General features: G+C 27.1%; 1 protein-coding gene and 1 non-coding gene across 2 annotated transcripts; both read left to right on the top strand.

Annotated features, from left to right (window-relative positions):
- Window positions 1-3454: 3454 nt before the first annotated feature.
- On the top strand, window positions 3455-5704 carry LOC124809736 (uncharacterized). Its single transcript, XM_065787095.1, has 5 exons — window positions 3455-3632; window positions 3950-4025; window positions 4173-4229; window positions 5350-5487; window positions 5582-5704. The coding sequence occupies exons 1-5, from the start codon at window positions 3501-3503 to the stop codon at window positions 5671-5673; spliced, it is 495 nt and encodes a 164-aa protein (XP_065643167.1). The 5' UTR covers window positions 3455-3500; the 3' UTR covers window positions 5674-5704.
- A 7401-nt stretch (window positions 5705-13105) lies between these two features.
- On the top strand, window positions 13106-13187 carry trnal-uag (transfer RNA leucine (anticodon UAG)). Its single transcript has one exon. It is a non-coding gene; the product is annotated as a tRNA-Leu (tRNA).
- Window positions 13188-16345: the final 3158 nt, after the last annotated feature.

The following is a 16345-nucleotide window of genomic DNA, read 5'->3' on the forward strand; positions in this document are numbered from 1 at the left end:
ATATATATATATATATATATATATATATATATATATATGTATATATATATATATGGATGTTAAGTGTTGCATTACAATAATGTTAGTACTAAAGTCTAGATCATTTAAGAGCAGTAAATATATTTGCATAAAGAAAATGTCTGGTAATTGCAGTATAAGTATCTAACTTATTGCACCACAGAAAAAGTTGTTTGTTTCATTTCTATACAAATGTGTGTGTGTGTATATATATATATATATAAATATATATATATATATATATATATATATATATATATATATATATATATATATATTTGCTTAGAAAAATACAAAAAACTATAGTAGATATACAATGTATATCTACTATAGTGTATATAGATATACATTTGTCAATCTTTCTTGGTTATTTTATTCCATACCACTTTTTCAAAAAAACTAGAAAAAAATGAGGAATGATAAAAAAGAAAATTGTTGCCCCACCCCAAACCTTTAGTCAATGAACCAGCAATCCTTATGCGGCAGCAGGCTATTTCAGTATGATGTCAAATGGGTTATCTTAACACATATATAAGTTATATATATTTATATATATATATATATGTGTGTGTATATATATATATATATATATATATATATATATATATATATATATATATATATATATATATATATATAACTATGAATGCGTGTTTAGGTAACATCTCTGGCGTCACACTGAAATTGCTTGCTGCCTGTAAATACATTGACTAACTTATAGCGCGCTATATCGACAAAGGGTTTGGCATGGGACAGCAATCTTTTCCTTCATTATTCTTTGTTTTTTTCTTATTCTGAAAACATCATATAAATAAATGTAACAAAAGAAAGGTAACAACTTGTTAAATAAACACTATTGTAGATATGAATATATATATATATATATATATATATATATATATATATATATATATATATATATATATATATATATATATATATATATATAAACTTTTATTATATAAATTATTTTTTCTTCTTTCTTTCAATTAAAAAGTTGCTTGCCCAAACCAAAACCCTTATTCAATGTATGTACACATTGCACTGCATCTATGGCTATATCAGTATGCACATTTTGCATTAAAAAAAAGTTGAAAGAACAAACTCTTTTAAGAAGTATAAAAGATTATTAAAGTTATTATTTATTATTTGCAATTAAAGTAATTATTTATAATAATTAAAGAAATGGTTTTGAGTATTGAAAAATATTAAAAAGTCATTGAAAAGTTGATATTCAAAGGTCATTTAAAATTTGATTTGTTATCAACAGAATTTTGCCATAAAAGTCTCTTTTGCATGTTTAAAGATATTTGTATAAATTACTGTGATTGTTTTCAAATCTACCATGTTTTTGTAATTTCTATACAAATCTTAGTATTGAGTATTTCTTTTGTTCAGTATTTTTAAATTGAATTTTTCATTTTGGTCAAAATGAGGTCACTGAGCCTAATATTTCTAACTTATATTTTTCTTTTGCATTTTAAATTAATGCACAGTAAGTCGCAATGACTTTTCAATTGTATTTCTCTGGGTAACATGGCTAGATTAGCTTTTACAATTTGTTTTTGCAAGTTTTAGCTATTTTTGATAGGGCTGCATTTGTAATTAATTTTGTAATTAATTAAAATTGTAATTAATTACAAAATTAATTACAAATTTTGTAATTAATTAAAACTGTTTTTTTAAACAGCATCCCAATTAAAAAATATCTTTGCTGTAATAGATTTTTTTTTATTAGTGTACAACCTGCTTGTACCCTTACCTATCAACTAATAGGTAAGGGTTTTATCAGCCCTTGTCTATGAATCTCCATTTAAATATTAAATCATTGTTGACATAATACAGAGGCCTAAATCAACAATCTTTTTTAAGTGGTGTGCATGTTTGCATTAATTTGCTTTTAAAAAATTTAATTAATTTGCTGTAATTAAGACTAAAAGCAATAACAATACAATACAACAATGTTTTCTTTTTTTATTAGCATTAGAAAAAAATATTAAAAGAAAAATAAATGTATAATTCATTTATATTCTTAATATTTTTTTCAACTCTATTTTTTCTTATTATTGTATGAGATGTTAAATCAATTTGAAAAAGTATATTAATTTATTTCAGTCACTAAGAAATATTGATTGAAAAGCATTTTGATTGGTTAGAAAAGTTCTTGTTCTGCATAATTGTTATATAAATTAAACTTCGTCTATTCAATAAAAACCTTAATATTTTTAAAGCTTGAGATATCAAAAAAAAAAGTAATCAACTTCTATACTGTTAAAGTATGGATTATATTTTACAGGGTGGCCACAGCTCCTAAAAAATCCTCTAAAAATATAAAAAAGTAACAAATGTGATAAAATCTCCTATTTAACTCTTCTTTTTTATTTCTTCATGGTAGTATAATATTAAAAATATATACTTCTAAGACAAAATATATATCAGGCGCGGATGCAGCATTTTTTGATGTTTGAGTTACCTAACTTTTAGACATGAAGCAAACTCCAAAAATTTATACGTTTATACTTATATCAAATAAGGATGCTTTGCAAAAAATTGTGATGATTGGAGCCTAGGATCAAAAAAGACCTAAAATTTTAGCTACATCTAACCTAAATGTGAGAGCAACAAGTTGATAAAATAATTTTTTTACTATTCTCAACTAAATCTATATTCATCGATAGAACTCACACAATAGTCTTTTAGCGTTCAAAAACTGATTAAAAAATTTTAAATCCCTTCAATTTGAGGGGGTTACAAGGCCATAATTGTTGAACGTTAAGAGATCGTTGTGTGAATTTTAAAATTTATCAATGAATATAAACTTGGTTGAGAATAGTAAATAAAATATTTTATCAACTTGTTGCTCTCACGTTTGTGGCAGGTATAGCTAAAGTTTCAAGTCTTTTTTGATCCCAGGCTCCAATCACTGCAATTTTTTGAAAAGCTTATATGATATAAGTATAAAAATATAAATTTTTGGAGTTTGCTCCAAAATGTCTGGAAGTTGTCTCAAGCATCAAAAAGTGCTGCATCTACTATTATGTAGAACACGATTCTAAATAGAATATTGAGTCTATATGGAAGAGTGTTTCCCAACTTGTAGATCCCAACCCTAACGGGTAAAAAAAGTAAATGCTTTTCAAAATAATAACAAAGTTATAATTTTGCAAAGCCTTTACTATTTTATAACAAAGCATTTACAAAGAAACGTGGAAACTCGCTGAAGGCTTTGTAATCTATTTATTATTTAAAATTATTAAAAAATCTATTTATTATTATAAAATTGAATTTGCTAAAAAAGTTAAATTACGCAATTGAAATACGATCAAATCACGACAGAATCAGGATCGAATAACGATCTAAAACATCTAACTACATTAGTTAACACGCTTTTATAGTTTAGAACTAATATGACGTCATTTAAGAAAATTAACGCCAAATAAAAACAACAAATATTTTCCGATTTGCTAGGCTGACGTTTTAAAATGCAAGAAGACGACATTGTTACAACTCTAAGACGATCGAAAGTAAAAAGAACTTTATTATCACCCACAAGAAAAAATAATCCTCAGCCAATTGGTTTAATATATCAATCACCTTTGTATCCAGCAGCTCCGGTGAAATATTTAACTAATATAGTAACTAGTATTCCTAAATATAAGACTTTTGTCTTTTAACTGCCTATAATATTATATTATATTCGTCATCTTTATATTATTTTGTACGTGTTTTTCTTTTTAATATGACATATTACTATAATATCATATATTTCTAAAGCAAATGAACTTTCAAGTTTTAATACTCATTATTGTATCAATTAAACAACTTTTTGCTTTGTAAGATTTTTGTTTTGTTTAGTAAGGAAGACTCATTTCACCGTTATACTAATGGAAAGTTATTTGACCTCAAACTTTCAAATTTTTTTTAAATTTAGCGTTTTGCTATATGGAATCAAGAAAGAACTTCGCGAAAAGCTAGCAAACGAATGCCAAGCCTAATTTCGCATATTGGTATCTAATTTAGGATAATTTATATATCTAACTTGTTCCTAACTCTGCATTTTTTTTTTAATGCATTTTTTTTTACTTTATTATTTCTTATATTGACTTTATTGAAAGAAGGTTATGTAACTTTTATTTATGTTATATATTTTACAGGTACAATTAACTTTACATGTTCAAAGATTTTAGAAGGGTGGCAATGTGGGATGTCACGTGAGTATTCTTCACAAAAATGATCTTATAAAAGCATATGAAATGCACACATATAATATCCTAAAGTTTATGGCAAATACTATGCGCGGTATCGGGGTGACAACAATAACTATATAATAAATTGTCTTTTTTACAAATGGCGGATTAAATTTGTAAGAAAATATATATATATATATATATATATATATATATATATATATATATATATATATATATATATATATATATATATATATATATATATATATATATATATATATATATATATATATATATATATATATATATATCAATGGGGTGAGTGCTTATCAAAAAGCATAAGACATTAGAATCAAAAAGTTTAGTAATTTGAAAGAATTTAAAGCTTAGGCATTAAATTTATCTAAAATTTTTACAATTTAATTTTTTTTTTTTGGAAATATCAAAGAATTAGATAGTCTTTAAAAATTTTATGATACAAGTTTCTTACCTCAAAGAGCAGTTTTTTACCTCGAGGAGCTGTTTCTTACCTCAAAAAGCAGTTTCTTCAAAAGACTGATCTCTGAATTTGCGTCAAACTAGATGAGTCATTCCGAAACTCCTTTGTACTTTTTTAAAAACACAAACTTTTCTTTTCAAAGACATAAAAAATTTAAAATCTCAAAGTTCATATTAACTTTTTGTAACTCAAACCTATTAAAAACTGTTAAGCCTAATGTTTTGGCTTTTTGCAGTTTAGCCTACTTTAGCTATCCGTTTAGAATAATATGCCACTAAGATCTGTCAGTTGTCAGTTCAAGCCAAAATAAAAATAGTTAAAACAAGAAATTTAACAGAATCTAAACTATTTAGTTAGTCATTTAGAAACAATTTATTGTGAATTCATATAAAAAAACTACATTTTTAGATTTCAAAACTGAAAAAAACTTTTCAGCTTGTACTTGTAATAAAAGATTTATTTTTATTTTTTTGGTTTTATAAAGTATATTAAGATGTTGTTACCGTATTACTCATTTTTTCATTACTTTGAATGAGCTTACAATGTTATTGTTAATAATGTTATTCTTCATAGCTTTTAGTTTAGTCAAAGTATAAGATAAAATAAATTATTCATTAATTAATTACAATTTTGTTTTTTTAGGACAACTTCCAATTTTACAATACAGTTTGGATTCAACCAATCGTTTTAGTTATCAAAACCCATCTAAATATCCGGGGTTAGCAAAGGCTTTTAAGGAACAATCATGCCGTCCAAATGATGGTGCAGCCTCTGGTATAGGTACCAGTAAAAATATTAAATACTCTCAAATAACAAATATTAAAAACGGTTGTGCATTCAAAACATTTCAATCATTAATGTATTTTTTTTTTAGTACCACGTATTTGTCCAACCAAATTAAAAACAAAGAAGCAGTTCAAAAAACACCATAAAAATACACCTGGAAATATATTTAATTTATTATAAAATTAATAAAAAATGATTTTATTTGCTTTCATTTTTGATTGGTTTATGTGTTTGAATCAATTTATATATATATATATATATATATATATATATATATATATATATATATATATATATATATATATATATATATATATATATATATATATATATATATATATATATATATATATATATATATATAGGGGAAAGCGGGGCAAGATGGCGAATGGGGTAAGATGGCTTTTCATATAGCAACTCAACAAAAAAATTTAAAAATGGGTAAAAACGTCAAATGGTTTTTTTAAATACTAATAATGCAATTTTATACGCATAAGTTTACTTTTTTCGCTTCAAAAAAATACTTTGCTTTCGGTTATTCATAACGAATGGTATTCTATGAGTGTTACATTTTTAAGCATATTTTTTTTCGACGCGTGTTAATTTTATGTTACTTTAGTTAGATTAGTTGGTAATTTTGAAATTTTTATAAAGTTGGTCAGAAATTGCATAATAAGTCATCTTGCCCCGATCACGTGACCAGATGACATATTTATGAACTTTTTATTTTAATTTTTATTTGAGGTTTTTCTACTTTTAAACTAAAATTTCATGCAGGCAATGAATCATTATGATAAAATGAACATACTTGCAAAGCATTACTGCTTCATGACTGATAGTTTTGCAATAACTTAGGGCTTTCAAAATGTTCGCCATCTTGCCCCGCTTTCCCCTCTCTCTCTCTCTCTCTCTCTCTCTCTCTCTCTCTCTCTCTCTCTCTCTCTCTCTCTCTATATATATATATATATATATATATATATATATATATATATATATATATATATATATATATATATATATATATATATATATATATATATATATATATATATATATATATATATATATATATATATATATATATATATATATATATATATATATATATTAGGGTGGTCCTTAAAACAACTTTTTTTTTTAATGTCTGCTCTCAACATCTAAATAAGTTCATTATAATAAAATAATATTAGAATTAAAAAATTTTCGAGAAAAAATGTTTATAGAAGTAGCCCAAGATCCTTAAAAATTAAGCGGTTCCATATAATCATCAGAAAAATAGTTCTTCAAAAGTATATCATGATGGATCTCAAAAGAAGCGAAACTATTTAAAAACTTCATAAATAATCATCAGTTTATAAAAAAATTATTATTTTAGATTTCAATATATATATTTTTTATTTCCATCAAATTGTGACAATAATTTAATGGAAATATACTTTACTCCAAAAATAAACTTTTAAGGATTATAACTCAAGGGTAGATCCAGCATTTTGATTGAATCCAGCATCATGATTGGATCTGAGAACAAACTTAAATTTTTAAAGGCTATAACTTCTAAACAACAAAGTTTAATTTTAATTTAGTTTCATAATAACAAAAAAAAATTTGTAATTGGCATGAACATACCCAAATTTGGAGTTTTCTTAATGCCTAAAGTTTGCTAAAATAAAGCATTTAAAGATTTTGTCTATACCCTTGTCAAAAAAATACCATTTGACCACAATATTTTTCTCCTAGCTAGAATTCTTTACATTTCGTTTATAAATAACAACCAACAACTTTTTTAGGAGATAATTATTTATAATATACATCTATAAAATAAAAATTCAAGGTTATCTAACTTTTCATGTATTCTATAACTGTATAGTTACTGTATAGAATAACTGTATAGAATAACTGTATAGAATAACTGTAAAGTTTTTATTCAAACCAAAATGTGCTAATAGCATTAAAAATTACTTTTAAAATTTAAATTTAATTTAATTTAAAATTAAAAGCAAAACTTTTATTGGCATTTTTCTAAACAAAACTCAAAAAAAATTGAAAAGTAACATTTCTATTAACGTATTTATTCAAATATAAATATTTAAATATCGCAAGTAAGCAGATTTTCTTTTTCCATAATTTTAGAAAAACACTTTTTAATAATTAAGTCAAAAAAAATGCTTTATATAATTCTAAATTATAAAGTATTCATCTAATAGTATAGATCTAAAGAAAAGTCATTTTGAAATGGCATGATGAACACGGCGATGCAAGGGGTATTGCTCTCGACCTATCAAAGGCATTTGATAAATTCTGATTTTAGTTTTTTCAAATTCTGGTCTTTTATATACGCTTGTCTCAAATCAAATATATTTTGAAATAACACTACAGGGAAGTTTACAATTGACCCCGTTGTACTTTTACAGGGTCAGCTGGTAAAAGAAATTTACCAGCTGACCCGTTGTACTTTTAAAGAATTTTTTTTTAAATAAATATTTGAAACTTTGTAAATGTTTAAGTGACTTGAGGGTAACTCTGAAAATATTTTTTATTCAAAATTGTTTTATTTTCATGGTTATTTTATTATATAGAATATATTTAGAGGTATGGAAAGGCAATTTTTGAAAGTTGTTGTTTTTCGGCCCACCCGAGTAAGTAAGTTTTGTGAGTATGTATGTATGTTTGTATGTATGCATGTATGTATGTATGTATGTATGTATGTATGTATGTATGTATGTATGTATGTATGTATGTATGTATGTATGTATGTATGTATGTATGTATGTATGTATGTATGTATGTATGTATGTATGTATGTATGTATGTATGTATGTATGTATGTATGTATGTATTTATGTATGTATGTATGTATGTATGTATGTATGTATGTATGTATGTATGTATGTATGTATGTATGTATGTATGTATGTATGTATGTATGTATGTATGTATGTTTAATACGAACTTACATTCATAAATCCATAATTATGTAACAGTACGTGCATTAAAAAGACTACAAAATGAATTAATTTTTATGTCATAATAACATCTTTTATAAATCATAAATGTCTAATTAATATAGAATAATAACATTTGCTTTTATAATTGATGAATAACTCATATAAATATTATAAAGTACATAGCTAATTTAGTTAAAAATCAAACTTATTTGTTACAAGTAAAGCTAATAATAATCAATTTATTCAACTGTTGTTGATGGAAAACTCTTTAAGTTCATTTTTACTGAATTCCATTTTTAATTGTTTTTAACATTTTAGAAAAGTCCTCCGATAGCAGTTTTAACTGTAGGATATAGCAGTGTTCGTTTCTCCCATTAACTATCTTCCTTAAACTTCATTTGATCCTCCTGTTAACTAAACAGGAGACCAAAAAGTTTCATTTTTAATCATCCACTGTATGCACAAGATTTGTTTTAAACGTCTAAAAAATGTTTTAATATGTTATAAATATGTTATACATATGTTATAAATAGGCAAAATCTTTTTACTTATTTTTCTTACTTATGTTCTTTTTCTTTTTCCTTTTTTTACACTTATTATTTGTCCCACAATCTGTATGATATATTACTGTTATTTATTAGTGATTTTAAGATCATACGAAAGTACAGTGCTGTGGGTTGGAGATAAATATTTGAATGCATACAGACACGCACAAAGCCTTTGTTGTGCTTGGGATCAATTTTACTTGATGCCCTAGCTTTTGGCTTCCTGGGTAAATTGAATTAACCATGAATTTCACTGTTTATCAGTTGTTAACCGTTTAGCAAGAATTTCTGTTTAAAGAAAACAATATTTATTTCTGTATTAAGTATCGTTACACATAACAATACTCAATATTTAAACTTGGTTATATATAATTAAACAAGAACACAAATTAATATAAATAGAATTATATATATCAGCAATAAAATATTAGTTATGAAAACTAATCAGACCAGAATAAATTTACTGCGGGATTTCTTCAATGTGAAAAAATGATTTGATATGTCTTTGTGGAAGTGGGCTGTGTTATTCAACTTGCTGCGAATTTTTTTCTTATCTTTTTTTTCTTCTTAACAAAATCATTTTTGAACCCAAATTAGAGGATTTAGAGCCAAAAAGAGCGTAGTCTGTTGTTGGATGCTATGTGGACTGCAAGGTTTATAGAAAGCTTGAAGATTTTTCTCAATAATAATGGCTTGCACTCCATTATATACACCAATCATAGCCCTGACCACTTCTTAACTCTTTTTGGTTTTGATCAAAAACGTCCATAATCAGGTTCACAATGCAACACTCTTCTTTTTCCAAATTTTCTACCTTCAAAACGTTCTTTCGTTTTGAAAGTAGAAACTGCTTGTCAGAGCAAGGTAACATGTTCCTTATCAGACATGTCAGAAGTTCCATCAACAAATATTTAAGAATAAATAGCTGCTTGGATCTTTTCGACAATAGTAGCAAACACAATTTTCCCACATGCCATAATTGTTTAGTGTTCCTTGTTTTTGGTGTTGAGAAACCTTTTTTAGTCGGAATTGTAATGTCTTGTTGTGCTTTCTGAAAAGCTGAAGAGGGGCTATAAAATTACCATTACCATCTTCTCCAAGCATGTTTAATAAACTTATACAAGTCTGAACATAATATTGAAATATGCATTACATCTAGATTAGTAATAAAAGCAATTGTAAAACTACTTTATAAATATAAACTGTTTACACACTTTGAAAACTTAGATTTCTTAATACTAACTGGATAGTGGCGTACAGTACAAGGAGTAGAATGCTAGTTAAGTGATAAATTCTCCTATTGACTTTTCAAATTTTGAAATCTGATTTTTGAAGGTTTCAAATACTTTGAAATCAGAAGAATGATATGATTTCTGTCCTAAACATTAAACTGGTGACTTTTAATCATTTCTCATCAGTAATTCTACCTCAAAAGGAAAGTTTGAAATTTAGGGCCAAAATTATGCTTTTGTCGAAAACGAGAGTAGAGAAAACAAACGAAAGCTTTGGCAGTTCCACTCCAGACAAACCAAAAAAAAACTCTCCAGGAACTTTTTTGCAGAATCTTGAGGAAAAAGTGTAAAATTTTGAAGTGGTTTATTTAGTATGACTAGATGGCGTTCAACTTTGGGTTAAACTTCCTCTTCCACAAATCAAGGTTGTTTGCAACTGCTTGATTGCCCATTCAAATCACCTCTTAATCCTAAATTAAAACAACATTTTGAGAATAATGGCATTGTTTTGATATGTGAAAAAAAGAATGTGTAATCTTTTCTTCTCAATCTTCTCTGAAGTAGAAGATGATACTCATCCAAGTATCATCTTCTACTTCAGAGAAGATTGAGATAGTGTTGATGAACCCTTGAGTCCAAGAGAACAAATGCCCCTTTTAAATCAAGTAGTCCATGTATAGATTACTAATTTTATTTTCTTGTTCATAATCGCATATTCATAATTTCTTCCAAAAAATGCTTATAACTTCTTTTTAAAAGGACTTGGTTACCAACCCTTTTGACGACAGTGTTGATAAACTCTTGAGTTCAAGAAAGCCATCGTCCTATTCAAATCACCGCTAAGTAATTTGAAGGGGGCAATGACTAACTTGGACTCAAGGGTTCATCAACCCTGTTGGTGGCGTGGGTTTTTTAAAACAGAAATGTTATAATCATTTTCGGAATGAATTTATGAATATTCAATGATGATCAAAGAAATACAGCTACTAAGCCATGGTCCATACCTGGACTTCTTGGTCGGACGCAGATATAAAATGCCAGGTTTTTTTGGTTTTTTCTCGAAGCCACATTCAGTGTACGTTTGTTCTGGTTTTTCTGTAGTTTTTTTTGCTTAGGGATTCTAACTCATGCTTTCGAAAATTGGACATCGTGTCTTCACTTTAATATGTGTAAGTGATAAACAATTGGAGAAGTGGGTAAGTTTCAATTGTAAAAAGGAAATTAAGTAATTACAAATCTCACTAATTCGTTTGTCTTTTCACTAGTCACTATTATGTTAATACATTTAACCGGCACCGGTTGAGTCAATTATGTCAATGCATTTAACCGGAACGATGAAATGTTAACATGTTAATGAAAACAATTGGTATCATCAACAACGGTGGAATAAGTGTTAACATCTTAAGATGTTAACATTCCACCTTTGTACGGCTTTTAGCCAAAAAATTTACTACAAAAAACTATATTACTAGATCAAATTGTTGAATGATGATTGGTAAATTTCTTGATTACATTTATTTTATCTGAATTCAGAACTCATCGATACGTGGTATGATGGTATACGGGCTGAAAAAAACAAACACTAGGAACTGGTAAATAGACTGACAAAAACAAAAACAAAACAAAAGAAGAGCCAACCTTCCATCTTGTACTTTAAAGTAGTACTGGATTGATGAGCAGACTACAGGCAATATTTAAAATGATTCAGCTTAAAATCCATTATTCGATCCATCAAGTCGAAATCACGTGACTATACCGCAAAATCATAAGTAAACATATTGAATTGGGGGAAAATAGACTATAGTTTCTTATACGTGAAGTCAAGAAAACGTTATTTAACAATAACTTTATGTCCTACAATTACTTTGAAAGTTAATTAATATAAACGAAAAAATTAAATAGCAAGAAAGCGTCATAAAATATAAAAATATTATTTTATACAATTAACTTGAACCCGATTTAAAAATTACTAATTTTAAAAATATTTATAAATCTTAAATAATTTATATTAAAGTTGTCTTTTTGTGTTCGAAAGTTCAGTTTTATTTATTTTTTTCAAAGCTGCCCAATCGACTAGGTGACACATTTGTTAGGTTTTAAAGAGAACAGTAAGAGATGAAAAAGTATTTTTAATCGAACGTCCGATAAATTGTTAAATTATCAACACTTGAGTGATATCAGATAAAAAAAATTTATAAGCATCTGAGCAAAAAATAGCAAATTTTTTTTTTTTACTTTTTTGGTCAAAAATAGAAAAAGTGCCTGTGTGTCTTACTCAACTGCTTTCCAACAATGTTTTGTTACGCATTGTGTTAACATTCTAATTCCATAACTTTCGTTCATTAGATGTTTTATCATGTTATGCGTAGTTTTTGAGATATTTTAATAGCCCAACTTGCCCCTATCCTCAACTAGCCCCGCTCTACCCTACTTCATCTTTAGAAAGACTTAAATTCTAGATTTTTTTAATGTTGTAAGTGCAACCTATTGCGCAACAACTTATTAGTATTTTTTTTTTAATTAACTTATCAAACAGCTACTGATTTTTTAGTTTGTTTTCCCTCAAATTCAAGATGGTTAATTTTAAAACAATGCTTTTTAATATGGAGTGACGGCATACCGACTGGATGGATTCAACAAAAAATTGAAATGCTTTGTTAATCACAATGGAAAAATTTTCTTATTGAGGGTCTTATGTCCATGTCCGTGTGCCTAGGTAAAATGTACCCAGTGGCCGTCCTCCACTGGGCGGCCCTAAAAGCATACAGTTTAACATAAAGCATCAACATAAAATGACAATATTAAATTATCAACATTTTACTAAACAATTTTTTATTCATTATTTTAATTTATTTTAATATATAAAAATAAATTTTTATAGAAGAGGTATGGCAGGATGGCCGAGTGGTCTAAGGCGCTGGTTTTAGGCACCAGTCACTTCGGTGGCGCGGGTTCGAATCCCGTTCCTGTCAAGATTTTGATTTTACTTTTATTAAGAAAAAAAATTTTTTTTTAGTAGCGCAAAAAGTGTCAGAAACAAAATAACAGCATGAAACTGTGTGATTTTGGATACTCAAGCGATGACAAAAAATCAAAATCTGGAATGTTACGTTTTACCGGATCGTCTTAAACTTTGCTAAAACCTTTTTAAATTTATCACACGGTGGTTCTTATGAATTAGTAAACATAAATATATAACTTTAATCGAGACAAACTATAGGTGGGAAACATTTATCCATTGCATGCCATATTTAAATTAGGCAAGTAAAACGTACACATTATTATTGTAACTTATATTATTGTTCAATGGACAATATTGTAAGATTTTTTGTCTCAAATCACTTAATGGCGGAATAAAGATAATTTTTTATCAAATTCAATTAGGAGAAACAACTAATAGTAATTACTAATAACAGCTCTTTTCGCGCTAAGAGCAACTGTTAAAATTTTTTTCCAAAGCTTTACCTTTTATATATGCTGCAGGTACAGCACTTCAAACATGGATCCTTCTTCTTTCAATATGAAACTGTTCTTCATTTATGCCGATAAAGTAATTTGTTTGGCATTCAAATTTTTCATTTAGTAGGTATTACGCACAAATATTTTCTTACAAGAACATGTAACTGGTCAAAGCATTCTTTTATTTTATTTATAATTCTATCCTTAGATAAAAACATTTCTCTTCGTACTTCTTGTTCAAAGGACTAGTCCCCACGCCTCTTGATAAATTCTCTACTAACTTCTCTTGTTTTATTTAACGAAAATATAACTGGTGAATACAACATCGATCTTAACAGCCTCTAATCATTAGGCAAAATTTGATTTAAACCAGTCGTGATCAACCTTTCATATTTCAACTTTGGCTTTGATTTTATTACCAGGATAGTTTACTCCTTCACTGAAATCGGCGTCAAAATTTTAAATTACAAACGAATCTTGACGTGTCAGGAATACTTTTGTTATTCCGTCAATCGTGTTAGGCTATAATCTAACATCTTTCGTAAACATAGGCGGAATATTTTGCGCACCAAACTTTTTACCCCTACTTGACGAAATTTCGACTTCTAAACCAGTATGTGCGGCAGGTATTTCCTCTTCAACAACATTAGAATTTTTTTTTTTATAACCAGTAAATTATGTTTTTTTACCATAAAATGTCAACATCATGTTTTTTATATATTGTATTGAAAACCGGAAATCATCATCACGATGGTTTCCGGTTCAAACCATTTTGGAAACCGAAAACCAGAAATTGTTTAGAAACATAAAGAAGATTTTTCTTTAAATTGATAGACTACCTGGCCGAACCAAAACCCTCAGTCAATGTATGTAGGGGAGAGTGGGGTAATGGCGAACAGCCAGGTGGAAATGCGAATAAAAAACACCAGTTATACGAAATAAAACTGGTGTCTTTAATTCGCATTCAAAGATCATATTTATTGCTTATCAATTTTCATAATTCTTTTTATAAAATAACAATTTATGGGAAAAATAAGACCACTAATGTTTGGAATTATCCTACGTACGTGAGGTAATTCCAAACACACCGAGAGTAATCACAAACACTGCTGTGTAATGACAAACAAAATGTTAATTGTAATAAGTAAGTGCCAAAACTATATTATGCAACGACAGCAACAAAAGGAGTGATATTATAGCCATAGTAGCTACAACAGTAATATTGCTCAAGAAAAAAGTTGCATAGAAATCATCTGAAAAAGTTAGGATCATATTATCGTAAACAACAATCGCAGCTTCACTACACTACTGCACGTCTGGAACTGAGCATGGAATTACCTCTCAGTAGCTAAAAAGAAATTGTCAAACATATTTTTCTATTATGCTGTTTTGACCATGTTTGGAGTTACCCCGCGTTTGCCATTACCCCACTCTCCCTAACTCTACCTTAATGTAAAACGTGTTAAGCAATGCATCGAACGAGGTTTTACCTGTTTTAATTATCAACTGTATTTTTATAATCAAAATCAAGATTTATTTTTCACTTAAATCTTCTTTTATTTTTCTTTATCTAGTCTAATAAATCTACTGGTCATTTTAATAAATCATTTTATTCAACTTACAGATTGCTTCACCCATTTTACTGGACAAAAATCATTAAACTACTGATTAAAATTTACGGGTATCTGAATAAAAATAAACTTACTATTTTACTAAAAGTACTGATCATTTTATATGATTTGTTTATTTACTATGTTTGAAGTTCCAAAAACCATACTTTCAGCCTTTGCTAGTTTATTGCTATCAAAATAAATATATAATTTAAACACTCATTACTTTTCTACTCAATTACTCTAAATGTTCTACTCAATTACTCGAAATGTTCTACTCAATTACTCGAAATGTTCTACTCAATTACTCTAAATGTTCTACTCAATTACTCTAAATGTTCTGCTCAATTACTCTAAATGTTCTACTCAATTACTCTAAATGTTCTACTCAATTACTCGAAATGTTCTACTCAATTACTCGAAATGTTCTACTCAATTACTCGAAATGTTCTACTCAATTACTAAATGTTCAAAATTACTATTACTTAGTAATTTTGAACATTTAGTTAAAAACATTTTTAAAAATTTATCTTTTCATTTTAATAAAAAGTTTCTTCTTAATATTGCTCGCAAACAGGTTTTTCTTTTTTAGACATTCTATTTGCCATGGCAAAGATTATTTCTTGCTTAGACTCTTCTAAAAAATGTTGTTTAAACAACAAGCTAAAAATATTGTCAATGCAATTAACGACTACCCAAATATGAAACTATTAATATAGATATAAATTATATAAATATAAACTAAAAAATTTATTCGATTCATCTCTAAACAAACTTTTGCAGTCAAGATGACTAAACTCGCAGTTTCACCAAATCTCATCTTTATTTTTAAAATTGAATATTAATTTTAGTTATAACAAAATTTAAAAGTGGATTGATATACTCAGGAAGTGTTTTGTTATAAAGCAAATTGTTATCGTAAGATAACAATTTGCTTTATAACAAAACGTTTATAACAAAACGCAGGCTAAAAGTTATGGTTGCTCTTTCAATACAGCGAACGATGGTGAAACTTGCTTACTTCATTGATCTGAACAAAGTTTTTGTTTGCTGGAAAGACT

This window comes from Hydra vulgaris, chromosome 01, assembly GCF_038396675.1.
Source record: "Hydra vulgaris chromosome 01, alternate assembly HydraT2T_AEP".
NCBI classification, from domain to species: Eukaryota; Metazoa; Cnidaria; class Hydrozoa; order Anthoathecata; family Hydridae; genus Hydra; species Hydra vulgaris.

Coding starts and splice junctions, on each gene's coding strand:
- LOC124809736 (XM_065787095.1), top strand. CDS start 3,501: ATGCAAGAAGACGACATTGTTACAACTCTAAGACGATCGAAAGTAAAA. Junction 3,633..3,949: donor CTTTGTATCCAGCAGCTCCG/GTGAAATATTTA, acceptor TTTTAAATTTAG/CGTTTTGCTATATGGAATCA. Junction 4,230..5,349: donor GTGGCAATGTGGGATGTCAC/GTGAGTATTCTT, acceptor TTGTTTTTTTAG/GACAACTTCCAATTTTACAA.